At 49.3% G+C, this 26764-nt stretch overlaps 8 protein-coding genes across 8 annotated transcripts; 4 read left to right on the forward strand and 4 right to left on the reverse strand.

Moving 5' to 3' along the window:
- Positions 1-259: 259 nt before the first annotated feature.
- Positions 260-1129, forward strand: LTR64_004729 (uncharacterized protein; the record flags this gene model as incomplete). Its single annotated transcript, XM_064899074.1, has 1 exon — positions 260-1129. The coding sequence occupies one exon, from the start codon at positions 260-262 to the stop codon at positions 1127-1129; it is 870 nt and encodes a 289-aa protein (XP_064755031.1).
- Positions 1130-1745: 616 nt separating this feature from the next.
- Positions 1746-2864, forward strand: tfs1 (transcription elongation factor TFIIS; the record flags this gene model as incomplete). Its single annotated transcript, XM_064899075.1, has 1 exon — positions 1746-2864. One exon carries the CDS (start codon positions 1746-1748, stop codon positions 2862-2864), a length of 1119 nt encoding a protein of 372 aa, XP_064755032.1.
- Positions 2865-3273: 409 nt separating this feature from the next.
- CPA2 (carbamoyl-phosphate synthase (glutamine-hydrolyzing) cpa2) lies at positions 3274-7040 on the reverse strand (the record flags this gene model as incomplete). Its single annotated transcript, XM_064899076.1, has 4 exons — positions 3274-3381; positions 3432-4883; positions 4973-6654; positions 6704-7040. 4 exons carry the CDS (start codon positions 7038-7040, stop codon positions 3274-3276), a joined length of 3579 nt encoding a protein of 1192 aa, XP_064755033.1.
- Positions 7041-7661: 621 nt separating this feature from the next.
- On the reverse strand, positions 7662-10213 carry ABP1 (actin binding protein; the record flags this gene model as incomplete). The annotated part of the gene is made up of 4 exons (XM_064899077.1): positions 7662-7748; positions 7793-9721; positions 9769-9956; positions 10009-10213. The coding sequence occupies 4 exons, from the start codon at positions 10211-10213 to the stop codon at positions 7662-7664; spliced, it is 2409 nt and encodes an 802-aa protein (XP_064755034.1).
- A 950-nt stretch (positions 10214-11163) lies between these two features.
- Positions 11164-15138, forward strand: LTR64_004733 (uncharacterized protein; the record flags this gene model as incomplete). Its single annotated transcript, XM_064899078.1, has 2 exons — positions 11164-11796; positions 11851-15138. The coding sequence occupies 2 exons, from the start codon at positions 11164-11166 to the stop codon at positions 15136-15138; spliced, it is 3921 nt and encodes a 1306-aa protein (XP_064755035.1).
- Positions 15139-15490: 352 nt separating this feature from the next.
- On the reverse strand, positions 15491-17401 carry LTR64_004734 (uncharacterized protein; the record flags this gene model as incomplete). The annotated part of the gene is made up of 5 exons (XM_064899079.1): positions 15491-15612; positions 15666-15786; positions 15845-16144; positions 16202-16852; positions 16904-17401. The coding sequence occupies 5 exons, from the start codon at positions 17399-17401 to the stop codon at positions 15491-15493; spliced, it is 1692 nt and encodes a 563-aa protein (XP_064755036.1).
- A 5036-nt stretch (positions 17402-22437) lies between these two features.
- On the reverse strand, positions 22438-23235 carry LTR64_004735 (uncharacterized protein; the record flags this gene model as incomplete). Its single annotated transcript, XM_064899080.1, has 2 exons — positions 22438-22954; positions 23003-23235. The coding sequence occupies 2 exons, from the start codon at positions 23233-23235 to the stop codon at positions 22438-22440; spliced, it is 750 nt and encodes a 249-aa protein (XP_064755037.1).
- Positions 23236-25939: 2704 nt separating this feature from the next.
- LTR64_004736 (uncharacterized protein) lies at positions 25940-26614 on the forward strand (the record flags this gene model as incomplete). The annotated part of the gene is made up of 2 exons (XM_064899081.1): positions 25940-26325; positions 26410-26614. 2 exons carry the CDS (start codon positions 25940-25942, stop codon positions 26612-26614), a joined length of 591 nt encoding a protein of 196 aa, XP_064755038.1.
- Between the last annotated feature and the right edge of the window lie 150 nt (positions 26615-26764).

The following is a 26764-nucleotide window of genomic DNA, read 5'->3' on the forward strand; positions in this document are numbered from 1 at the left end:
CAAGTCCTCAGCATTGATTCCGGTATATTGAAACGATAAAGTCACGCCTTTATCAGATTCGGCTTCCGCGTAGCCAGGAGCGTTATTAGCAGACGGCAACAGAGTAACACATAATCGCTAGAGCCGCTTCCTTTCTCCACATCGTCGCAAACACAAGCATCTGCAGTCCGGAAGATAGAGATAAAGCATCATGGTCAGTGATCTCTACCTCGTAACCCATATTTACCTCAGCTAATATCTCCTGTCTTAGTCTTTCAGCATGTCTACCAGATCCTCTCCCTTTCGACGAGCAGGCTCTCCAAGTTCACCATCTGCTTATAGAGCAAGCACTCCTCCCAGTACTTCGAGAGTACAAGCATCGCCGTTATCATCCCCATCCAAGCTAAAGCACTCCTACACTGTTTCGGAAGAGGAAGAGGAAGAGTCTATGATTATTACACCTACCAAGTCGAACACAATGAGAGCACCAGAAGTACCTCTTACACCCTCCCCAGCAAGGAAATTGCCGACTCCTCCGAGCCTTCGACAGCCAATATACCCACAAAGAAACGTACCAACAGCAGGTGACGATCTGGCCAAACTTCCACCTGCCTTGCTCCATTCACTTAGAGAGTCGTTCTCCGTGCTGGATTCTAACTCAACAGGCACGATAAATCCATCTTCAGTTGCCGAGACTCTGCAGTCCCTCGGTCTGAGCACGAACGAAATGTCACAACTGTTTCCACCAGGACAACCACAACAGATATCTTTACCCCAATATCTGAACTCATTGGCAGCTGCTCTGGTGAACATATCGCCTCAACAAGAACTACTTAACGCTCTCTCAGCTTTTGATGACGACGACAGTGGTCAGATAGATGTGGTAGAGCTGCGAAGAGCTCTTCTAGCAACACCACCTGAGCCGGGCGAGAGAGCACTATCGGAAAAAGATATCGATGAGGCACTGAAAGGTTTCACTGGTCGTCGTATACTGGCAAAGTCTGGCGTTGGACTCGCTGGCCTGCGAGGCATAGGCACACCTGCAGGAAGACAGAAGAATGGGGATGTATTCAGATATCATGAGTTTGTCAGCAATCTCTCAGGTGGTCCTGATCCTCATCTCCAACCACAACCAATGCCTGCCAGATAGGAGGGTCTTCGTGGTATGGACTCTGATTGAAAGCGTAGTAGTGTCTCGAGACACAACATAGAACACAATCGGGTCAGGTATGAGTTAAGTAGCTACGTAAAAACGTCAAACAACGATTGTGGTATGCTCCAAACAATGATTCAGAATGTGTGCCTGTATCGTGTGTAATTTGACTACCTCATACGGCTACTTTTTGACTTCTCCATAGGGCAAAGAGGCACGTGGAAAGAGGCTAGTAACACTAGCATTCCTTGAGAAGGCGAGGCTACGTCAAACTCACTTTCACTTCACAACAGTGTTACACAGACATTAGATTGATCTTGACCCCTCTATACGTTCAGCAAGCAACAGACCTTGTTTCCTCGTTGTGCGATGTATATGCGCCGTTGATTGAATATTCAGGGAGGACGCCGCAGTGTTCACGACTTCAGAGAGCATTGTAAAGTTATACGCTTGGTAAGTGACAACAGGCGCATTCGTGGTATCTTTGTAGTCACCAACTTTTGCCGGTTTGCTCTTGCCGCGGCTGACTCCTTCTCTAGATCCTATTTCTGTTTCCCGAGCCACCATCCCACTTCCTCCCACATCACAGGCGTCCTCCCAAAACAACCAAATCATGGACGAACGAGAGGTCGTATCCAAGGCCAATGCCATCAACAAGGCTCTACAAGCCCGCGAACCCACCGCCAACATTGTCAACCTCTTGCGCGACCTACAAAAAGGCGTGACACCGTCTGAAGAGCTTTTACGCAAAACAGGCATAGGCAAGAGCATCAACCGCATCAAGACTGCGCAGGGCGTAGACCCATCTATTCCCCGTCTAGCCAGCGAGATAGTCTCACAATGGCGCACACAGATACAGCGCAATAAGGGCGCAGGTAGCGGTGCAGCAACTCCCACAAGACCCAGCGATGGACAAAACGGCAGCGCATCGCCAGCACCCCCTCCCTCCTCAAAATCCACTTCCGAACCTCAAAAGAAACCAGCATCCACCATACACGACACCTCGCATCAACAACCCACAGGCGTGCCTCTAGATAAACGCACCTGGAAACTTGACAAACTCGACCGCGCCAAATTCAGCTCCGAAACCGCCCGCTCCAACAGCATCGGCCTCCTCTACGACGGTCTCGTCCCAGGCTCCTCCCTCCCTGCTCCGCAAGTCCTCACAATCGCTAAACAAATCGAACTCTCCGTGCTCTCCCTCCCCGACGCCTCCGCAACCCACACCTCCCCCTTCTACAAAGAAAAGATCCGCACCCTCTACCAAAACCTCAAGAACCCTCAAAACCCCGAACTGCGCTCCCGCATTTTAGACGGAGAAGTCTCGCCGAGTAAATTCGCGAGCATGACGCATGAGGAGATGAAGAGCGAACGACAGAAAGCTGAGGATGCGAAGATTGTCAAGGATAATTTGAATAATGCGATGGTGGCGCAGGAGCAGAAGAGCGTGAGTAATCATTTGGAGTGCGGGAGGTGTAAGCAGAAGAAGGTGTCTTTTACGCAGGCGCAGACGAGGTCGGCTGATGAGCCGATGACGACGTTTTGGTTAGTATTTCTCCTTCTTCTTGTATCCTTTTCTTTGGAGTTTCTGCTGGTGGATGAGCTAACGGTTCAAACAGCGAATGCGTTGTTTGCGGAAATAGATGGAAGTTCTCGTGAGAGGTCGTTCTTTGCTGGGCGGCAGTCTGGTCTGGCTTTGGGACTAGGGACGAAATCGAGCATAGGAGTGTAGTAGTAGTAGTATTGTTTGACACCAACACTAGCTTCTGAAGGACGACAGGCAATCAGCTGAGAAGCCTGGATTCCAAGCTCATTGCTCAAATTGCAACGTTAGCAAGGCATGTTAAGATACAGGGTCAGAAGAATAGCGTGCGCTGAGCCTTCAGCCTCCCTGGAACAGAACACAGCGGGTTGTGTACCAACAAGCAAGCACTTGATGTTCAATTCGCCCTTCTTTGAATTTGCATTCTCACCTGTCAGACTCGGACGGATCTACCAGGGTCACTGACTCGACCTCTGCGGTAGCTACAACATCAGCATGTCTACTCATTCTCTTTCTTGTCTTTTTCGACATACTAGGTCAAGTCTACTTTACGTACGCCACGAAACGCCAGCACATTCTTTCCAGGACGGCTCTTGCTCTACATCATCCTCTCTCCAGTAAACTCGCTCCAGCTCTTGACTTCAGGAGGTATACCTTCTTTCCTCGGCAACTTGGCGTTTATGCACTGTGCAAATAACAGGGCAGTCTGTCGTATAGTCAGTATACATCTCATTCCCGCAAAAGCAGAAAACTCACCTTAGCTTCCATAAACAACGGCAACCCAAAGTCGACCGCATTACGTCGTGAAACGTAGTCTTCGTCCAGAAGAGTCTTTCCCCTAGTCTTGGCAAGGTTGAACACTCCCTTGATATTGTACTTTTCAAAAACTTTCCTCAAAGCATTCTTGTCTGTCTTTGGGAACTCAATAACCTCGATCTTGGCACCGCCCTTCTCAAGGTGCTCCTTGACTGCGTTGTTGACGGCGAAGAACTTGTAGTCAAGTGGCTTGAGGTATTCAACGATCTTGGGGAGCTCAGGAAGTTCCGTGCTGCCACCAAGAAGGATTCCCTCGCCAGGTTCAGGAACACGGAAATTCATGGTCGATTGTAGTGAGGCCCAGTATGCTTCGACGACGTCCTTGCCGAAACAGGCGATTTCACCGGTGGAGGACATTTCGACGCCGAGATAGGGGTCGGCACCTGCTAAACGGGTCCAGGAGAATTGTGGGACTTTGGTTGCGACGTAACCGCGCTTCTCGGCCATCAAGTCTCGTGGAGCTGGGACGTCGCTTTGTGCTAGGGCACGAGTTGCTGCGTCGACGAAGTTTGTTCCGAGGACCTTTGAGACGAATGGGAAAGATCGAGAGGCGCGCAGATTGCATTCAATGACTTTCAGTGCTGATTCGGACGAGTCGGGGGTGTCGGCTTTGATGATTTGCATGTTGAAAGGACCGGTGATGCTCCATGCCTTAGCGACCTTTTCGGCAATCTCTTTTATTCTGGCCATGACAGTCTCGTCCAGGTTCGCAGGTGGAAGGACGAGTGTGGCGTCACCGGAGTGCACACCAGCTGCCTCGACGTGCTCCGAGATGGCATGTAAGATGAGCTTGCCTTGCGAAGCCACAGCATCCACGTCGATCTCCTGGGCACCTTCGATGAACTTGGTGAGGACGACAGGGTGGTCAGGAGATACTGAAGTTGCGTTCAGAAGCTTATCTCGAAGCTCGTCTTTGCTATAAATGACGGACATGGCAGCACCAGACAGGACATATGATGGTCGGACAAGTACTGGATATCCGACCTCATCGGCGAAGGACTCAGCTTCCTCAGGAGTAGACAGTTCCTTCCAAGCAGGCTGATCAACACCAATAGAATCGAGTATAGAGGAAAATTTGTGACGATCTTCAGCTTTGTCGATATCCTTAGGGTCAGTGCCGAGTACCTTGCATTTGCCTTCTTCCTGTAACCTGAGAGCAATGTTCTGTGGTAGTTGGCCGCCCACGCTTACGACAACACCAGTTGCTGTCTCAAGTTCATAAATGTCCATTACACGTTCGTATGAGAGTTCTTCGAAGTAAAGTTTATCGGCGACATCGAAATCGGTGCTGTAAGTCTCCGGATTATACAGCAATGAAGTTAGCAGGTATGTTGAAGTAGTAGTGAAGCAAAAGTGATAGGGGACAAAAGGGCTGAGATGGATGTGACCATCCTGAGTGAGGATGAGTCCAAAACACTGCCCGGGAGCACACCCAGCGGCAGCCAAGCCTGAGAACATTGAGAGAAAGAGCATTGACTTACGTTGATCATGACTGTCTTCTTGCCCATGTTTTTGAGTGAAAGAGTCGCATTCACCGCACACCAATCGAATTCGACAGAAGACCCGATTCGATATACACCAGAGCCGAGAATGATGGTGCCGTGATCATCGAATGTGACATCGTGCGAGCTAGCGTTGTAAGTCGTATATAAGTAGTTAGTATCAGCAGGAAATTCGGCAGCTAGGGTATCAATTTTCTTGACCCACGGCCTGATGTTGAATTGTTGTCGTCGTTTGCGGACATCCAGCTCGGAAGCACCACAGTACATGCCAATCTGTTTGTCGGAAAAGCCTTGCTTCTTTGCTTTGATCATAAGCTCATACTTGACGGCTGTCAGACTGCCACAGTCCTTGATCTCACTCATTGTGTCGACCAGGTTTTGTAGCTTGTGCAAGAACCACTTGTCAATCTTAGACAGGTCATGTACTTTGTCGACACTGTAGCCGTGGTTGATCATTGCTTCTCCAACAGCTAACCATCTACGGTCGGTAGGGTTCTTCAGCACATCGTCGAGATCGTCGAACTTATCGCCTTGGAAACCAACGAAGCGTGGGTCGACCTGTCGAATAGCCTTTTGGAAGGACTCCTCGAACGTACGACCAATAGCCATGACCTCGCCTACAGACTTCATAGCACTTCCAATATCTCGTTTGACGTGTTGGAACTTGGACAAATCCCACCGAGGTATTTTCGTCACTATGTAATCCAAGGAAGGTTCGAAGTTTGCAGTGGTTGTCTTTGTAACAGCATTTGGCAGCTCGGGTAGTGAGTGGCCAAGACCGATTTTTGCAGCAGTATATGCCAGAGGGTAACCAGTAGCCTTTGAGGCAAGAGCAGAGGATCGGGACAAACGAGCATTGACTTCGATGACTCGATAGTCGAGTCCATCAGGCTGAAGAGCGTACTGAACGTTGCATTCTCCCACCACGCCCAAATGGCGGACGATCTTGATTGCAGCTGTCCTCAGCATGTGGTATTCCTCATCCGACAAGGTCTGAGAAGGAGAAACAACGATGCTGTCTCCAGTATGAATACCCAGAGGGTCAAAATTCTCCATGTTACAAACAGTTATGCAGTTGTTCTCGGCGTCTCGAACGACTTCATATTCCACCTCTTTCCACCCTTTTAGCGACTTCTCAACCAAGATCTGTGGGGACAACGAAAGCGACCGGGAGGACAAGTTGCTCAATTCCTCAGCGTCATTGGCGAATCCAGAACCTAGACCACCCAAAGCAAATGCTGAACGAACAATGATAGGATAGCCCACTGCATCAGCGGCCTTGAGAGCCTCCTCGACAGTATTGACCGCAATTGACTCAGCGATTGGGATGTCAATCTCCTTCAGAGCTTTGGCAAATAGATCTCGATCTTCCGAAACCTCGAGCGTTCGAACACTAGTTCCGAGTACTTTGACACCATATCGCTCGAAAATGCCCATCCTCTGCATCTTAACACCCAAATTGAGCGCAGTTTGACCACCAAACGCCAACATGATGGCATCTGGCTTCTCTCGTTCGATAACATAGGTAACATATTCTGGCGTAACAGGGAGGTAGTATACTTCGTCTGCGAGCTTGTGGTCGGTCTGGATCGTCGCGATATTGGGGTTTATGAGCACTGACTTAACGTTTGCTTCTTTGAGAGCTTTCAAGGCTTGGGATCCTGCACAAATTAGTCCTCTAACTATGTCCGTATAACGTTCTCTGTATACCTGAGTAGTCGAATTCACCAGCCTGGCCAATGCTGAGTCCACCACTGCCTATGACCAGCACCTTCTTTACGTCCACCAGATTCTTGCCTGGCTCAATAACACCACTATCCAAGTATGCCTCTGCTCGTGGCGCTTCCTGTACAGCAGCATATCGACGAGCCGACCTGGTGAACTTCCTGGTCTGCAACCAATATGGTTCCCTCTGTGCTAGTAAGTGCTTGCCCTTCTGAGCGAGGTGAGTTGAAAATGTGCGAGTTAAAGGTCGTGCTGCAACTGGACGAGCTTGCTGGAGCAGCGTTGAGCTTAACTGTCGCAGACAGCGTGTTGAGGCAGCCATGACAGAGGCCCCTCAGTATAGTGAAGCTCGTCAGCTGTTGAAAACTGGTATTTCCGAGCTGCAAAATCTAGTAAACAATTTTGAGTCACTCGGCCGCTGCGACTACGCTCCTCCAATTGTTAGAAAACTTTTTGTGACGAATATGGGGAAAAGATAAGGACCGATAGCTGACCACACCGCCGACGGCTTCAGCAACAACTACGTCTCACAATGTACAGCAAGCGAAGCAGCAAGGAATTCTATTCTTCATATGTGCTCTGTCAACTTCTCAGGAAGCTCGAAAATTTCTTTCATGCTATGGAGGTCTTCATGCAGCTCTGGAAAGACGCGACGTGCATTCCAAAAATTTGATGGTCATGGTGGAAGAGGGCAACCAGCACCAAACCAAATGCTTCCAGATGCTCCACCCAACGCGAAGCTGCCCGCTTTCAAGCACTTTTCATTGGACATGCTCAAGGTCCAAGCAACGCCCATATTTGCAGCTAATAACTGCCAGTTTTTCCGGACCAGGATTTTTCATTTGCACGACATGAAAGCTCTGACAATCGATTGTGATTGTTTTCTACAAACACGTAGGCAGGCAGATAGGTCCAACACGGCAGTTGTAGGTTAACATACTACCTATCCTCGAAGCTCGACATATGCTGCGGGAAAGAGTCCACTCTTGCCGTTGTATTCACCCTGCCACCAGTCTTGATCGGGAAATTCCTGCTTGTGTTAGAAACGTAGACAAAATTTGTGTTAATACTCACAATATCAGTAATGACAGCATTCTCTGGGAAGGAGAGCTCGTTGTCTTCGCCAGCCTCATAATCATAGATGGCTACTGCAGTCTTGCCTTGAGACCCGCCGGCCGATGGTACAGGAGCAGAAGCTGCTGCTGAAGGTGCAGCATCTGGAATTCTTTGAGATGCAGCTGGCATAGGTTCTTCATCTTGTACGATCTGTAGGTAATTCGCTGGCACCAGGCCCTGTTGACCTTTGCTATTAGTGACAATCCACCAGTCGGGATCGACCTTCTGAATGTCTGTTAGAATCTCGCCCTCCGCGAAAGAGATTTCGTTGTCTTCCTGAGCGTCGTAGTCAAATTCAGCTCTAGCTCTCTCCCCGCCACTTTCAGTCTCAATTTCAGGCTCTGCAGCACCTGTAGCAGTTGCTGCTGCGGCTTGTGCAGCAACTCGACCAGGATCGGGACCTGTTTCGGGCTCATCGTCTTCTTCTGGTGGTGGTGGAGGTACAACACGTCTGAGTGATTCTGTAGGCACTGCAGGTGGAGGAGAATGTACTTCTTCATGAGCATCCTGAACTGGTGCTGCCTTACTGACAGGCATGGCAATACGGATAGGCGACGTCTCCCGCTCTGGCGTTTCTGGTGTAGGGCTCCGAGGTACATGTGGAGGAGGCGGAATACCTGCTGTTGTCGACTCTTCCTCTTCTTGCGCTGGACGCGTGGGCAGGCCTGGTATTGGAACGCCTCGATTAGGCTTTGTACTCGTTTCTGGTTCAGGAACAGGTGGAGGAGCTCGATCAAAGCTGGATGAAGCCGGCGCGCCCATGGGAGCAGCACCACTGAAGCGATCGCGGATAGAGCTTACCGCACCAGCTGGGGAGGCGGGAGTGGGAGAGTCTTCTTCTGGGTTCGCCTCACCAGTCTTCTGTTCTGCAATGCTGGATCGACCAGTCCTATTGGTGCCAACGGGGGCCCACTTCTTGCCTGCGTAGCCACTTTCATACCCTGTGTTTCCGCTCTTTTGTTCGAGAACAGGTGTTGTACCAGTATATCCAGACGCTGGAAGTGCGGAACCACTGCCACTAGCACCCCGTTCTCGCGCTTTCTTCTCAGCCCATATCTGAGCAGGAGTCTTACCACCCTGGTCGGCAAACGTGCGACTCGCTGTGCCTACAGGAGCCGCAGTAGCTGGCTGCGCAGTCTCGAAGCCGGCCGGAGTTGGCGCCTTTGTGCCAGTGAAAGTGCTGCTTGCTCCAAATTTGTTTGTGACCTTGGGTTTAGGCAATGATGTAAGAGGGCTCGCTTGCGAAAAAGCAGCCGATCTTTGAGCAAGAGATGGTGGTTGCTCTTCTTGCGAGTCTGGCGCAGGTGGTTCTGCACGAGGAGAAATGGCAGATTCTGGTTTCTGGGCTCGAGCTTTGATGGCAGCAATATCGACCTTGCCAACAGGCTCGTATGAACCCTTTACAGTCTCTGGTCTTTCTTCTTTGAGCTGACCCGACTCTTTCGCTTGTCTTCGGATCTCAGCAATATCAACCTTGCCAATTGGTTGGTAGGCACCTCTGACTACGTCAGGACGGTCGTCCGAAGTGTTCGCAGGAGTAAAGCTGGATGTCGGCTTCTGAGAGACAAGGTCTCGCATGTTAACCTTTGTAGGTTGGTATGCAGGCTGCACCCGCTCGAGCTGTGTTCGCACCACAGGCGGCGCATCTGCTCCCCAGCCATCTTCATCGACGTTTGAATCTGCTCTTCTCGCAGTCCTTATTGGTACGGAAGTGCTCTGAGTCGGGGTGAAGGCAGGTTTCGAGGCAATTGAAGGTTTGATCGAAGCTGTAGGTGGAGGTGCAGTCGCCGAGGAGTACTTTGCACCGGAGGCGTCGGCAACCTTTTGGATAATGCTTTCGGGTGAGAGGTCGCGGTCTGATCGCGCCGTAATCTGTACGTGGTAGCCCTGTGTTGATCAGCTTCTGAATTTGTGCTGGAACTTTGAACACATACATGAAGAAGCTTGGCTACAGCTGTCATATGGCTCGTAAAGTAGCCTTTGGTCCGTTCAGGTACACCTTCACCACACCAAGCGATGAGGGCATTTTTGGGTAGACCAGTGTTCGTGTCCTTAACCTTGACAAAAGCAAATTGTATTCGTCCATCAGAGAAGTCGTCGATCAGGTCGACCAGCTCTCCCTCTACATTTAGTCAGCCTCGAGTTAAGTGGAAACGACTCTCGATTCCGCTCACCTCCCGTGCTTTGCACCTTGAGCACACTTTCCTTGTTTCCCGCATCCTGAAAGGCATTTGCCAGCGGAGCCTGGACCGAAAAGACAGCCCACTGACCATACGTGGGCGAAGAGGCTGCAGCGCCAGTTGGTGGAGGGGCATTAACTACCGTCTGGTAGCTCTTCGTGATCGAAGGCCCATTTGTGGAAAGATTGAGCGATGCCATGCTGGGGATCGAAACAGGCAGTATGTACAAAAGAGAGAGCAGTTGACCATAGACAGACTACTGCTGGCCTAACACAGATCCAGCTCCTATCGCACTCAAATACTGCAGGCGAGAGTTGCTACAAGTGCTCTGTTATGCTGCAACAGATTCGTGGTCTTCGTGAATTGGTCCGTTCAAAAGCAAAGTAAATTTACATTGACCAGATCTAGGACATGAGTGGCTCAAAATATATGTAACCTGTACATCGTGCAGCACCGCCAGGTGTTTGTACGTTTAGTCCTCCAATGTTATGGATTCTTTGCAGGCCGCAAGTCAGCTATGACGAATGACCTTGGCAGCTCGTGGTGGATGCTTGAGTAACACCCGTGATTGAGCGTCTAGGGTCACTAGCAGGCGCTAAATGTCCTGGAGAATGGCAAGTGAGGACGACCTGCGTTCGCACCTGTCGCATTTCCATATTCTTTGCAGTCGCGACTGCCGCAACTTCTTCGCCTTCCTCCTCCAGGTTTGTCAACTTGTGCAATTATAGCTCTTGTGCGAACTTACGATCCACGGAACACTTGCAAAGAACGTTCTTGATACTGCATCTACCACCCCAAGATAGTGATAGAATCAGCCGACTCTATCACTTTGATCAAAGCCTGCGGCCTATCACAATTACTCGAATCCCCAGTGAGGCTCAACCCGAGTACAATTCACGAGTCGAGTGCGCAGTCCTCCTGTCTTTGTTCCTGCGATCGCTCACTTACCCGGGCCATCGAAGGTCTTATCTGGTCTGCCTTCTTCGCGCAATCCAATCTCGCGACCACATAGCATCTAACCCAAATCTCTACCTTAGAGAGCGTTAACCTGGTCGTGCTGTGAAAACACTTTTGCTCGGTTTTCGACCTTTGCAAGGACAACACTGGCTTTGACCCCTTTTCCTATGTTCTTCTGTCTCCCCTACCAGTATGGAGGAATCCCCAGCTGCTGATGACAATATCGGCTCCAGCAAGAGAAAAAGATCTCCTGGCAATTTGGTGGATATCCCCATACCTATCTCCTTACCCAAAAAATTGGACATTGCCAACCAGCTCGTCCTGAGCCACGAGCATCCCCTACCTAAGAGGCCCCGACTACCCTCCAAGTCCCCTTCATTGGCAGGACGTCAGCGAGGCATCAATGATCTTCCGGACAGTGTGCTTCAGCATGTCTTCTTGAGTGTTGATCCCCGTTCCCTGGCTCACTTGGTCAGAGTCAACCAGCGCTTTCGCACCTTACTTGACTCCAGGTCTTATCTCCCCGACATCAGCAAGAAGCAATCACATGATGTCTACGCCACCAGGTCGCAGGACTCAATCTGGGCGTACTCTAGACGGCAATATTTTCCTTCCATGCCCAAACCTATGCAATCCTTGTCAGAGTATGCTCAATTTGCACTGGTTTTCGGGACCAAATGTCAAATCTGTGCTGAACCATCGTCTGCTATCGGAACGACAACGTCTAGCTCATGGATAGTCGGTCCTGAATCAGGTGATATTCGTGCCGTATGGCCATTCAGGTTACGTGCATGCAAAGACTGTATATTAAGAAAACTGCGGAAGGTAGACGTCAGACTTTATCGAGCAATATGTTGCGATGCTGATTCTTTCGCCTAGGATGCAGAAGTCTTGCTTTCTGACGCTTCACCACTACTTCCGGGATTGCCCTTTGCTTTGTTCGACCAGTTTATGAATTACATACCTCACACGCTCGTGCGCGAATCTGTTCCTTTAGGCCTTACTCCGCAAAAATACTACCTTATCTCAGACATTGAGAGTTTCCAAGAGGAATTGCGCGAAGCACGGTCACTCGCCCTTGCCGCGGCGGAGGAGTGGCTCAAAGGCCTCTCGGACAAGGGACGCGCTTCCCAGGCCGATGCTGCTCGTTTCGAAAATTGGGAGCGTGCTGGAGGACTTGCTGATGCTAGACGTGTGTTTGCTGGCCTCAATGACGGCCTTGTGCATCGGACGTCTTCTTCGACTTTCAACGATTTGACTGGTAGGCCTATATTGTCTCATGCACCAGGTTTCCGCGGTCATCCCATACCCTCTGCTCTACCTCCGTTACCTATCTATGCTGCTGCACCTGGAATGGATCCCCCTTTTAAAGTCATGCAACCTCGATCGGATTCCATTTCGATGACTTCGCAAACAAGTTCGGGAAGTAACAGAGCGTCAAAAACCCATCACGAACGTGCACGGATACGAGCACACAAGAGAGCGGATATCATACAGCGCTGCTCTGCCTTGAATCCTCCTATCACGAAAGATATGCTGGAAAGACTTGAAGCTTTTGACGCTTCTCTCAAAATAGCTATGCCATTGAATGAAAATTCTTGGGAAACACTGAAGGATCGTCTGTTTCATCAGAGACGCCAAGTCGTGCTAGAAAACGAGGCGAAAAACGCAGTCAGGACCGCATCTACTCCAGGCATATACGAGCCGCCTGTTCGTACTGATGAGTATCTGCTTGCCCATGCAGACACTCCCAGGAGGGAGAGATTGTGCCAGATCGCTGAGGAATTCATCAAACAAAAATGGGCACACGGTGGTTGGGTCACCTATCCACATGCTCCTCGCTTCGCTGCTGAAGTTCTGGTCCGTACGAGGCAAGCCTATATCGACGAGCAATCTCGTATCGAGCGAGTGCAGACTGGTAATGGTTTCATGAGCCTAACAATGTCCAGTGATAAGAGCCTGAAGCTAGAGGATATGAAATGGGTCTTTGAACAAAATATCAAACCTCGAACGGAGCAGATACGTAAGGAGCTGTTCTTATGTCCGGTTTGCCCAACCACTCCAAGTATCAAGTACTTTGCTTTCGAATCCGTTATCCAACATTATGCTTCGAAGCATACCACCGCTTTCAGCAATGGTTCGAAGGTGGTCACTTGGCAAGCGCTTTGGCCCGATTTCCCACCTTTCCACGTTCATCCAGAAAGGATACACACGCCCGAACCAAGCGTAACACATACACCAAACCTAACATGCCAGCCTTTGTCCGTGGTGTCTGCAGGCTCCTTGCTAACTTCTACTGTGCCTTCCGCGGGCTGGCGCTCACCCGACACGATGAGCCTGGTCAGCAACACAACATATACGTTCTCAGTTTCCGGTCAGCCGTCTAAGGTGCACAACTTAGGGTCTATGGCTCCAGGTGTGGGTATGTATGAACTTCAACGGGACGAACTTTCCTCCGGTCTCCTCCAGGGCTGGACTGCCTTTCCAAGCACGGTTCATGTTCCATCTAGCTTACGGCTCTTCGTGGCCATCGCGCTTGCTGTTTCGACATTTAGCAAGAAATACAGCAACTCACCCGCTCTGGATCTATTCAGGGATTGCGTTGACCTCAAACCTGACTTAAAAGTGCTAAAAGATATTGAAGGCCTACGATGCGTAGAGTGTCGCGTACAGAGAAAGTCGGAAGCTCGAGCAAATTGGGATCTGATAGATCTGATCATCCATTTCAGCAAAGCTCACGAGAACAATCGTGCTAGTCCTAAGGTGGATTGGAAGCACGATATGATAGCCCTACCGGAGCCGGCTTTCATTAAAATTATGCAGGTCCGTGGAGACCTGCCTTCAGTTCTACGACCACTGCTCGAAGAGGCCTTTCGGACATCAACAATACAAGACGTGCATACTTCCCATCCAACCAGCGGCTTCAATGTCCGACCGGAGAGGACGGAAGAAGAGAACCCCAGCATGCTTTATCAATCTCGTAGCGCATCTCATTCTGATGATCTTCGCAATGATTTCGAGAGAGCACAGCCCCGCTACATAGCAGATAGGCCTGGCACTGCATCAATGGTGGCTGTCTATGACGATAGGAGCACTGCGTTTGACTCGGCCTCATCCTCCTCGAGAACTGTCGTGGGCGATATGCTTTTCCAGAATAATTATCAACAGCCGAGCTCGCAAATCCATTCACAGACTCATTATATACCTGGACGTCTACATTCTGCATCGTCACACGCTTCCTTCCAAGGAGAGGATCTAGACATGCCTACAGCGGAGGCTATGACCAGGACTAATACTGTCAGATCGTATCGCAGTAGGAGTGATTGCCGACCAGCTGATGCGGCTGAAGACTTTCTAAGTGCTCTTGATGCTCATGTGGACACGGAAATGGCAGAATCTAGTGTTGTGCTCTCTCAAAGTGCTCGAACACCACGACCTGCCTCAAGATCTAATGACGTTGTCAAACCTAACGACATTACCGGTCAACGACAACCATCCAACCACGTCATACGTCCCAGAACCACAACCGTGGTACCTGTGCCTGAACGTTTTGTACAGTCCTTTAGCAGGGCTCATTACCCTGATCCTGTGCCACTACACGGTCGAGTTGCGACAACGACGTGGCCCCGTGATGATGCTAGGACGATCGCGGAGCCCATAGCACGGCAGCGTTCGAACGTAATAGAGTTCGACCAATACGGAGATCCTGTCATCAACTCTGGTATAGTGTTCCAACAGGTATCGTCACCGCGAGGTGTTGTCACACGACAATACATACCCATCTATGACCAGCCAACAACAACTTCGCCTGTTGATGGTCGTGGCCACACAGCAGAACTACGATATCGAAACCAAGAGGAAATAAGACACATTGACGACCGCGTACATCCACGTTACCACTATCCACCAGTCAACCACATAGCTCGTCCGGGTCACTATCTGGAGCGGCTATATGACCCATACACGGGCCGATACTATGTATCGGAACGTCCTCAGGTTCAAACATATGCCGAAATCGAGGACGTGAATCCGCGAGGTCCCATATATTACGATGAACACGGCAGGCTCGTCAATCATCGTGATGCCGAAGTAAGACATTCAGGAGATGAACCAGCTTACCACAGATATACCATGGACCATGATGCTCAGACTCATTCGGGCAGGTAGACACAGTATGAAGGAATTCGAAAGCTTGTGCAAAATAGTGGAAGAACGAAAGTGCCATGTGAACAAACTAATAGAAGAGCGCTGTTATGAATGTCAACTGGTAGATCTGCGTAAGACGCGCCGAGGACTAACTCAAGTTGATATTTGGTATTAGCGAAACAGCAAGAAGGCAACATGGAAGTGCTATCTCCTCTCAATGTAACAAGGCTCTTTCGAGTCTCCAGCAGGGATACGATGTGATCAATTTCTTGACATTTATATATCAATTATATTTAGTTGTTTGCTTATACTTCTGTACTTGAAACATGTACTCATAGAAGATCAGTAATCACTCGCGTTTGCACGGGCACATCTAGAACATCTGTCTGTTCCTCATCTCGACAGGCAGGAAGACCATGACAAATGCCGATAGCCAGATACCACCTGCACCGAGCCACAAGATGCCGGAGCTTGAAGCAGCAAGGTAGTGCTGACCTGTAGTTCCGTTAGTTTCATAGAACGAAGAAGTGGAAATCGAAGATACTTACCTGCAAAAGGTGCGACGATACCAGCGATACGACCCAGGCAAGAGAGCATACCACTGGCGCTGCCACGGTAGGCGGTGTCGAAAAGTTCGGGTGCCGACGCGTATAAGACGGCGTTGAAATACTACAAGATCAGTCAGTCCTGAAAGTCTTCGATTTTGAGAATTGTGGAAAGAACTTACAGTTTGCATGAGGTACTCGAGTGCGTTGAGTCCGACGTAACCAGCTGTTGACTTGACCTGAGTGTACATGGCCATGGAGAGACCTTGGCAGATAGCCGAAAAGACAAGGGACCATTTGCGTCCGACTAGAGGGAGCTGGACGGAGATCAACGCTAGAACGGCACCGATGATACCCGGAGCATAGATGATGATATAGTGCTGATATGTCTCGGAGACTGTGCCACTACCGGTAGAGACTTCGTTTCTGAGAAGGATGATTGGGAGGAAGGCACCTGCCAGGTTGAAGGACCAGTAGTCGCCCTAGAGAAGATTCAGTTAGTAAAGGTTTTGACTTATTGAGTATGAGGCTAGACTTACCATGTATGCGATAGCTAGTAGGACGAAGATAAAAATCTTCAGCTTGTTGTCGAACAAGCCTTTTAAATGCTTCAAGCTGTTGACAAAGTTGCTCAATACGTTCTTGGTGGTTTGTGCTGTAGATTGAGGGCCTGCTTGTAGAGGTAACTCTGGAGAATTCTCCTCAACTTCTCGGAACATTTCTACTGTCAATGTTGGTGGTGGTGCCTTGTTGAATTTTGCGATCTTGTGCAGAACCTCGATGGCCTCTGCCTCCCTACCTCTGCTGAGGAGGAACTTGGGTGATTCGTAGAAGTGAAAGACGACGAATCGCAGGAAGAAGACAGCCAGTGTCATACAACCAAGAACGATGACCAGATATCTCCAACCCATGTTGCTTGAGACAGTGCAGCATGGTTCACCAGCCGCCACAGCTCGACAGGAAGGTAACTCTATATCGCATCGGTATTTGGCAGCGGTGCCATAAGCAATAGCAGAAGCGACGACGACACCGATTGGCTGCCACATGGACAACAACGCGACAAGATTACGTCGTCTCTGTGGGAGATATTCCAGGGCAATAGTTGCATCGATCGGGATGTTTCCTCCTAGACCAATCGAGGCAAGGAAGTAGATACCGCAAATTGCGTCGTAGTTGAATTTGGGAGCAGCCTGGGATCAATAGATTAGCAATGTCGAACCAAGTCGTGAAGAGGAACCTACCAATAAAAGACCGAACACGGAAGTAATCAGACAAGTGAGGTTGAAAGACCACTTTCGACCAATAATGTCCACAAGGATACCCCAAGAGAAAGCGCCGATAGCAAGACCAGCATTTGCCAAAGCCCAGATCTGACCAGTATTGCCATCAGGCACGTTCATTTCCTGGTAAATAGCTGATGCGATAAGACCGACACCTTGTGCCCAGGCTAGATCGAGGAAGTAGCCAAAACCGCACAAGAACCAGATGCATATCTGATATCTTCCCAAGCCGAAGTTGTCCAATTCGGCGTTGATCAATGCTGCCTTCTTCTCAAAGAGAGTCAAAGGAGTTGCTGCAGTACCTCTGAGGATAGCACCGACGGAAAGATCAGGTTCAGAAGGATCTCTGATTCCATCTAGAGTCGCGTGAACATGCTGGGTGCTGTTGCGTCGTTTCTCGTTGGAGGCAAAGGCATTGTTGCCGACTTCCTTGTCTAGTACAGACTTCTCTGTAGCCATATTGAACGTTGGTCAGTGGTATCGAGGACCAAAGCAACGGTCACAGAAAGATGAGAAGATGTCACAAAAGTCGTTTCTCCAAAAGAGAGGCGTGAGGTGGGTTATGTTTTCTTATCACTTTCCCTGACAGAAGGCCATGGTAACGCGGGAATGCGCTAGTGGAATGCACAAGTTTTCACGGCAAACGCTCAAACCTAGAATGGTTTTAGCTCTAACCTCGCTAACACTTGCTTTGGTCAGATTTGCTTTGTTAGCGTCTTGAATCGAGTCACTAACACAACTTCGGCCTTGTCTGAATCGTGCTAAGATCTGGTCTAGTTCAAAGGAGGGAAGGACTCGGAAGAGGAACGAAATTTTGCGATGTGGTCATAACGCGTAAGAAGATCACCTGCTGTTCACTTTCTGCGTAATAACCCGCTCGTTTCTTCGAGAATGGCTGGAACGGAGCATAGAGCCGTTCATTCGTGGTGGATACATCGAACAAAGCTAGGCAAGGTTTAACCTCGCTACTGCCGCTCACTAGTGCTTCCAGCGCACCAGCTGAAGTGGGGTGCTTGATGCTCGCACGGTGCCACAAACGAGGTAGGTCAGTAGAGCGTCTTAACCTCGGGAACCGATAGGTGGTCTTCTTGGTGAGTAGCACGGTTTTTTTATATTTTTGAAATCGAGACGTTGTTCTTGCGTGACCTGTTCGTGATAATCCCACGTGGCCAAGGCTGCTTTGAAGCGGGGTAAGAGCGGATCTGAGTTCATCTGCAATAGTGTTCGAGTTGGAGATAAGCTGTGAGATGTCGTCTGCCAGTGGTCGATAATTCCACTATGATGTAAAGCTAAAAAGAGTTCTGTTTCGAGAAATTTGCGCAGCTGAAGTTCAGCCTCAAGTTTGCCACTTGAATATTGATGTTGACTTCCGGCAGCAGATTTTGCCTGTCGACGGCCTGACGAAGCCGGGATTCTGGGTGTACACTTGGCATCGTAATCCATCTAGCTTCATTGCCTGATGTCGTGTGCATTGACCTGGAAAACATTGTTCAAAGAAGAAAAATTCTCTGTTCAATGAATTATATCATTCCGAGTGTTGTAGGAAACCCTCGAAACCACAGTCTGGATCTGAGTGGCTGGGCTATGGTTTGTCATAAGAATCGCTGACTGGTCGGCGTAGCCGAAGAGCAGGACAAGGCGTATCTCAACTGAAAGCTTGCATTGTTTGACCCTATCCTTTGAGGGACCATTTTCTCCGTTGTGCCGCACCTACACTGATACACAGTGCTGGTTTCGGTGCTCTGGACCAATGGATGAATCATCTTTTTCCTCGAGAGGAGCCAAGTGTTGACGAGCTCGTGTCTACTCGCCTGAATCTGTGACAATCATCGAAGTCTTTTGAAGGATCATTCCACCTGTGGCAAACGGAGATGCAAGTCGTCGACAACTGACGAGACAATGGGTTGCTTGCACGGTCTAGCTGTGAGTTGGACTGGAAGCGTTGGAAAAAGCGACTTCGTCTCTGAGACGGCGAAAGGATCGAGCGGGTCATGCATATCAAGTGAGACGAAAGGATTGAGATCTCAGGCAGGTGTACCTGTTATATGGTCAGTGCGGTAGCTCGGTTCGTGCAGTTGCAGAGCGATCTTCTTCACAACAGGCAAGCTCAAGTTTCCAGCAGATACGGCTGCGATACTGAGTATGGCTAGTCAAGCGTGAGTAGGCGCTCTTCCGATTGAAGCTGAGCAGTTTTACGACTACAGATGGCGAACGTTATGCTCACACCTTACAAGCAAGAGCACATAGCACTCTCATGTAATGTGTACTCTCATGGTTAGCTGATGTCGAGCAGTCCAACCACAAATACCCTGCACAATCACCTCTTGGCACCAACAGCCGCTGCTCCTCACGCACTCCTTCAAGTTGCGATGCGATTGTGATTGGCGGCTGGATCGCCTCGTGGAAGTGCTGCGCATTAGTCACCTTTGCATCTGTTTGCTTCCACTTACTGTCTCTCTAACGTACTTCCAGCCAAGTAAGTACAAGTTTGACCATGCTTGCAAAAAAAGGGCACAGCCAACCATCACAACTTGAAGTACACGCATAGTTCTAGCCAACTTCATCCTGGCGCTGCTGCTGCCCAATGTTGATTGGTATGTAAGTATTCCCGGCTTCCCTTAGTATTTGCAACGCACCACTTGGTGCTTGAAAACGTCGAGAAAAGAGGCCAAGCGGTCCGTCCTGAACACTGTAACCTGGTTCACCATCAGAATGACAAACCGATATTGACTTCTTGTGGCCATGGGACGAATCAGAATATCAACCGCTTTTTTGTCAATGTACACAAGAGCTGTTCAACACATGCTCCTAGTTCGACTAGAATACTGCATCGCAATCGGAGATCGAACTTGACTCGAAGGCGGTGAGGAAGATTGGACTCCTCTAGACGTTGTCAACGTCGATCGTGTTATCGAATGAGTCTGGCAGCCAGATAAACTTCAGGTCGAGGTACGTCTTTATCCAGATGTGACAATTTTCTCCAAACGTGCGTTGCACAGACAGGACTTCATCGTGCGACCGCGCAATCTCGGAAATCTCGCATGCAGTAGGCGGTATAGAGATTCTGCTCAGAGCTAGATTAGCGTAAACACAAACAACGTGACCGTCTGAGGACGGTCTGTAAGATCATTCGTGAGGTTGGTAATGCGCACGCTCTGTGCATTAATCTTAGTAAAACGTCAGGTTCTATACCATGAACGCATGTCAGTCGCGTCATGATTCGCCAAAGTGTCGAAGTTGTCTTCATGCAGGATAAGTGACTGCGTTCTCAACAACCTTGAATTGGGCGATGATCCAAGTACACAGATTGACAACCTGAATGAGCACACAAGAGGGCGTCTGCAGGTTTATAACACTGGACTGGACCTGCCACCGGAAGAATGATCCTTCCAACACCAATGATACCAGCCTGTAAAGACCCAAACAGGTAAGCAGATTCTCAAAACCAGCGTCCACTAGGCATGCCTGGCAGTCCTTCACCTATCGAGCATAGCAAGCAATCAAACATCGTCGCAGTTTGCGACGGCGTCTTTGCAACAAGACTGTTTTCTGGCCGTTTGTAACCAAGGGAAGCAACATCCGTTGCGTAGCACGAGCCAGTCGATAACAGGCGATCATGGCTCGTGGGAGTTGAACTTTCCTGTCGCTCTCAAACTTCTGCGGTCAGTCTAGGGCGCAATTCTTGTTATTCTTAATCTCGCTTGGCGTTCTGCATGTATGGGAATCGCGCTTCTCTTCAGGGCGCCAGTATTGGACAAGAAGCACAGAAGAAATTCGAATCAACCCGTGGCTAGATCGCTCAGCATGGCAGCGCACCTTGAGCATGGTCCGTACTCGAATAGTGGGTTGTGAATTGTCGCTTGCTGAAGTGGAGCTACTAGTTGCATCTTGCATATTTTCGAGCTTCCACGCATGCTTGTGCATGGCTAGTGAATTGAAGAGCCATTGAGGACTGAGAGTCGTCGAGTCATACAAACACCGCCAGAAGATGTCCGATATCAAAGTTTCAATCCCCTCTCGAGCCACAATTCTGATCTGGTGACTAGTAGTAGACTTTAGCTACCTTGTACTTCACATCTGACATGTCAGAAATCGTGACCACTTAGCGCCGCAGTTCCAGTTAGATCCATTCAGGCACGTACCAGTCAGGATAGCTAGCTCCAGGACTTGTTGTCTACCACAACAAAATTTCGGACGCAGTATGGACTTGATCTCTAGCCCAGACTATTTCGATATATCTCGATTTCTCACTTGTGGCTTCGGCATTGCGTTCCACGGTCCGGCCCGTTTGGAGCAGAGCACTGTCACACTGATCCGACAATCTTGACGGTAGTGCTGATGTCAAGGAGTGTATAGCCAAGAATTCCACCTTATCCTGATTTGTTTGCAGACTTGCGATCCATCATGTGCATCGCAAACTCAAAAGACGACTCTAAAAACTCACTTTTATCCACGTCGCGGTCTGACAGTAGGCCTCAACTCAGCGGTGTGAATGCTCAGGCGCAACCCATGTAAACTTTGATATGTGCCACATGCAAGTATCCTGCGCTGTACTAAACGTTGTTCCATCGGTAGTACAGAACTGTGCATTGCTTGAACATTCTTGAACTGAGCTGATGACATGAGAGAACCTGCCGTCAGCAGATAGGGGTTGAAGAAGACATAAATGGTCGTTGAACGAATACCTTTACAGCCTTCGTTCTTGGTCCTCAATTGCACGGTGAAGCTCACCTTTCCCAACACAAACCATCAGAATACTCATCGACTTCGTAATGGCTTTGAAGACTTATACCAGCGATGGCATGATGGGGCCATGTTTGCCTTTCACAGCCAGGATGATTGACAGCGAGGATCTGCAGGCACCGGTAAGCTAGAAGAAGTATTCTCTATACAGCACTGACCTCTTCTAGACTCAAGACGCTATGAATGGCGTGAAGTGTCCCAAGTGTAAGGCTAAGGGCCAGGAGGTATGGGTTATACCAGGAACTCGGTGCCATAAATGTGGTAACCCTTGTAGAAGCTGAGTGGCTTCTTCACGAGTGTGGGCTTGTTGTCAAACCAAAACTGGCAAATGCTGCGCTCATATTTTCGGATTATCTTGGAAGGAATATTGATACGATTGATGGAGTTTCGACGAGCACGAAGAGGCACCATGTGTGAGTCGATGGTGTCCCGCGATACTCGCATACAACAAGGAAGGCTCTGCAGCCTTCGCAAGCCAGCAAACCATTGGCGAAGCCAATTTGGCTCCTTATTCGACCACTACACCAAGCCTGGTTGCACAGTCCCGGTATACAGCTCGAAATTGTATTGAGAAGGAGGAATTAGCCAGATGAGCAGAAGATGAGACCAAGGCTGTTCGATCGAGGGAATTGACATCGTGGCAAGAGTGGCAGCAGTTTGGTCGAAGGGTAGGAGAACTTGTAATACTAGTTTTGTAACAACTGTGCAAATAGAACTGTTGTTTTCGTATGCGGCATGCTTCAGTGTGTTTTTCAAGTGGCAGAAGGGATGTGGACATGCACAGCTTCCAGAACATCTAGATTCGTAGTGGTCGCGTCGATCATTCGCTTGACCTCTCTAATATGTTCAGTGTTTTCGTCTATGCTGTCCAAGTGGCTCAACAGCTGAATAAGTACGGGTTGCAAATCCTCGTCCTGAAATAACTCGGAGAGATGTATTTCGCTCTTTATTCCACTGGTCTGTGCTGTGAGATCAACACCACTCGAGCTTTCACCAAGCGTGCGTGCGATGGGATGCAGCGACCTTGCTTGCTCCTTTCTTATCAGCTCGTTGTCTTTCAATCCCTGCTCCAGGCGTGTAACCTCTTGTTCATCCTGCCTCAGTAGTTCTTCCTCCTTCGCGATCTGTGCTCGCAAGAGGTTGGCTGAGTGCGTATTGCTAGTAAACTGTTCCTCTAGCTTAGAGGCTCGATCGAGGATAGCCTCGTAATCGAAATATCGTTCATCAGTACCAGGAGGAAAAGGAATGCGTGGTAGACGCTCGAGTAATCTGTTCCCTTGTCAACATTTATACGAATAGCTAGACACGGTCTCATACCGATTAGCAACGTCCTTTACGAAATCGTCTGTGGCTTTGTCAGCCGTAGTCTCCCCTTTGCGACTGCCAGACTGTTCCTTGGCCAGTATAATAGCTTCACGAGCTGGCGCATGACTAGAAGCGGGCAATTTCTTCCATTGCTTCCTTATGGCGGCCTCAGAAACATACTTGACGCGTGGTTCAAGCCTAGCAAAGTCGTTTTGAGGCGTTGCTGAAGGGGGAGAACCAGTCATCGTGGGAGACGAGGGGCGTGTGTATGATACGCTCCGCATGGGTGGTGCAAGCACTGACGCGAATTCCAGGACGGCTCATATGGTTTCACAGTAATGGCATAATATCTTGGTCGTTTTAGTGTCAAGCACGACAGAACAGGGTCTTTAGCAGAACGTAGCTCAAAGTGTACAAGCTTTGTTGTGCCTTTGGGGCTGTTCGTACTGTTTATCCATGATTCGTAATTGGTGTTCGGATTGTGGTCAAGAAACTGTGTAGATTTATACGGGTGATTTTCAGTTGGAGACTGCACACACGCGACATCTCAATATCACGTTGTCGCACAGTCCAATTCATGCCTCTTAGTCCACGGCAAGAGCTTTAAAGCAGTCGAACCAACAGGTCAAGGTGTACACATCCAACCTTCAGGCCCTGCTCATGCTAACGATTCTGCACTACAACGACTACCAAACTAATTAGTGATTCTTCAAATCTCGAGTTTGTGCCAGCTTTCGCGCCCTTGCACCTGACACACATCGTAAGATGTCGACGCTGCAACAACGTCGTCCTCAGCAGGCGCTTGCCTCAGCAACCAACGAAAAGACTCTGCAACCAAATACAGGTTCTTCTGACACGACACCAGTGGTATCTGCATCTGTCATAAAGACCCTATTGGCATTCACTGCAGCGATGGTTGTTCTACCAGTTGGCTCTTTCTTTGTCACAGTCAACACAGTCTTTCGAGGAAATTCTACGTATGCTGGTGGCTTCGCAGCTCTGATGGCGAATGTCGTGCTCGTGGGCTATATCATTGTGGCCTGGATGGAGGACACTGGCGACCAGAACGATAAGGGTGTTATAGGGACTGGTGTTCGCGGAGCAGACCTGAAGAAGGAGAAGTGAGGGAATTCAGCGAACGGTGAGATACGACACGTTGCCTAATGTGAGCAATTCGAAGTCGACGAAGGTGAAGATTCCCGGAGAAGCCTCAAGATGGTACACAGTATAGGACACGGCCACCTCTCGCCACCGAAGCGATGGTCTCAGGCCAGACTGTCTGCAATGTATAGGGGCGAAAGAGTACGATTGTTGAATGCTTCTGACCGACTTGAGATACACATTCGCATTGCGAAAACCCTTGGAGAAGGCTGCCAGTTCTGACACAGAATGTCGCATGCATTGAAGGTCCATCTGACGAGAGAAAACATCTTGGTTTTCAAATAAACACAGAAATCTCACAAGAGCACACACCTTGCACGTCCTATACCACGAAACTGTCAAACTCAAGAATTACCCAGTCGACAGAAGTATCCTTGAGCTCAAACTATCAACTTATCTTCCATTGAACCACTAAAGTGTATCCGCCTAATCTCGAGAACGTCCGACTTTCGCATGACGCTCGATTTTCTTGTCACCAATAGACTTCGTGATGCAGGATCTTTCTGTGCTACAAAATAGTAGTCCCCTCAGCTGCCTCAACGTTTCAATACTTCAAGTAGCACCAGATCAGCAGCGCGTCGTACTCATTTCCTGCCCCGGCACACCCAAATACTAAGGCGACTAAAGCTCATCATGCGGGATAGTCATTGTATCTAAGGGATGTCAGTTCGCTATGTCGACGTTCCTCTATCCAGCCAACCTACCACTCGACATAGCAGCGCACCTGAGCTGACATGTGGTGCAAATTCTCAGGCTCTCAGAGCAGCATCTACTTGCGCATTGGCTACCCACGCTGCATGCGCGCCCATTTATGAGTTACGTCAATGGGGGTCAATAACTTTCTGGTCGACAACTATGTCGAATTTCGGCCCTGCCATCACCGGAAGAATCATGCATGCTGAAAGGAGAAAGCTAAATGGGTCGAAATGCATGGTGGTATCGCACGCGTTTCGAGTGAGTCGAAGTTAAAGCTTGGTCGATTTGCTTGCTGAATTTAGATGGTTGGACTGAATCTCAACATCCAATGTCCTTCCTGCTCCGTGCAGACGATGACTCTATATTCGTACCTCATTGTGCCCTCGCAGGAGCTGATATCGATTCTGAAACCGGTTACTGGAGCTTTCTGGACTGGTTTGTGGGATGTACTAAGTATTTGTCGTAGCCGTAGATCATCTGGCAAAAGTAGTCGAACACTAAAGACATTCACAGCAGTAACGGTCGTGGCACTCTTGTCCTGGTGAGTTTAATGACGAAGCACTTCACACTGTTAATGAGTCCAGGCTGCTCATGCTTGGTGCAGAAGCATGACTGCATGTTACAACTCGAACTGTTTCCTGGACGTCACGTACACAAACACCAGCCGAGAATGCTCAATGTGGTCTATCACCACTACCTGATTCCCTCACGACGAACAATTCTTACGCGGCACTCTCACAAGCTAACCAATCATGCACTGTGGTCTCACATGCCAGCCCTCCATCACTGACTACCCAGACTGTAACAGCACAGACACTCAATGATCAATCACTGACTCTAGCCATCATGCAGTATGCTGGCGACATAAAATACAACTATCTCGGCATAGCAACACTAGCATGCAACAACACATACGACTTCACAGCCAGGTCTTTTGCGCTGCATACACGATGTACACCAATTTCCCGAGCATGCGGACTGAATACCAACGTCACCACGAACTTCAACTGCAACAACGGCGCATTCAGTATCGGTGACTGACTAAGCCTGGATCAAGCGTCCTTAACATACTATCCCTTCCGCCAATTCGATATGACCAAACTCGATCCTAAACACGGCGTCGACAACCCTTTCTACTACGCCGCCGCAACACTAAAGTTCGCTTCATCCGGCTCACCTATTCTCAACGACCTCGACGTCGTCTCAGTAGGAAACATGATCGCAGCCGTATTCTTCTGCAAAGTCATAGCCTTCGATATCGAATACGACTCTCCCCAGGGCCAAGTCCGCCAACTCAGGTCAACAGTTGGCTCAACCAGCATCGCTAACGTGCTCAGCTCCGCACTGACTTTTGGCTGGGGACAATCGAAGATGAAAGCCGACATGGACGTGGCTGCGATACTCGTCAGTACTGCACAGGAATACGCCGACGTATTTGCAGAAACGCTCAGTCACACTTTACTATCGAGTGCTGCAGGGTCCGTCCGACACATACCAGCAACGACGGTACAAGTGAGGAAGACACTTCTGGTAACAAGCTTACCCAGAATACCTCTCTACAGCTTGCTCAGCTTGAATTTCGCAGTGATCCTAACAGGCATCGTTCTGACTCTCCTTGCTGCATGTACCACGGCACAAGCACGGAAGGAGCAGAGGTATCTCACCGTCGATGGAGTCATCGATCTACTCGAAATGGGTGACAACATGATAGCTGGCAATAACCAAGTCGATGGCACGAGTGACGAGAACCTGGAACTTACTCAATAGAACAACATGCTAAACAGGATCAAGTTCAGGACAACTACGGAGACGACTACTACTTCGAAACCGAAAGATCTCGCAGAAATCGCTCAATGATGCCTGTAGGACAAGTTGTTAGCGGACGCTGGGTCGAAGCAGGATTCAGGCTAGGTAATA

Source organism: Lithohypha guttulata (genome assembly GCF_036872675.1).
Source record: "Lithohypha guttulata strain CCFEE 5908 chromosome Unknown scaffold_3, whole genome shotgun sequence".
NCBI classification, from domain to species: Eukaryota; Fungi; Ascomycota; class Eurotiomycetes; order Chaetothyriales; family Trichomeriaceae; genus Lithohypha; species Lithohypha guttulata.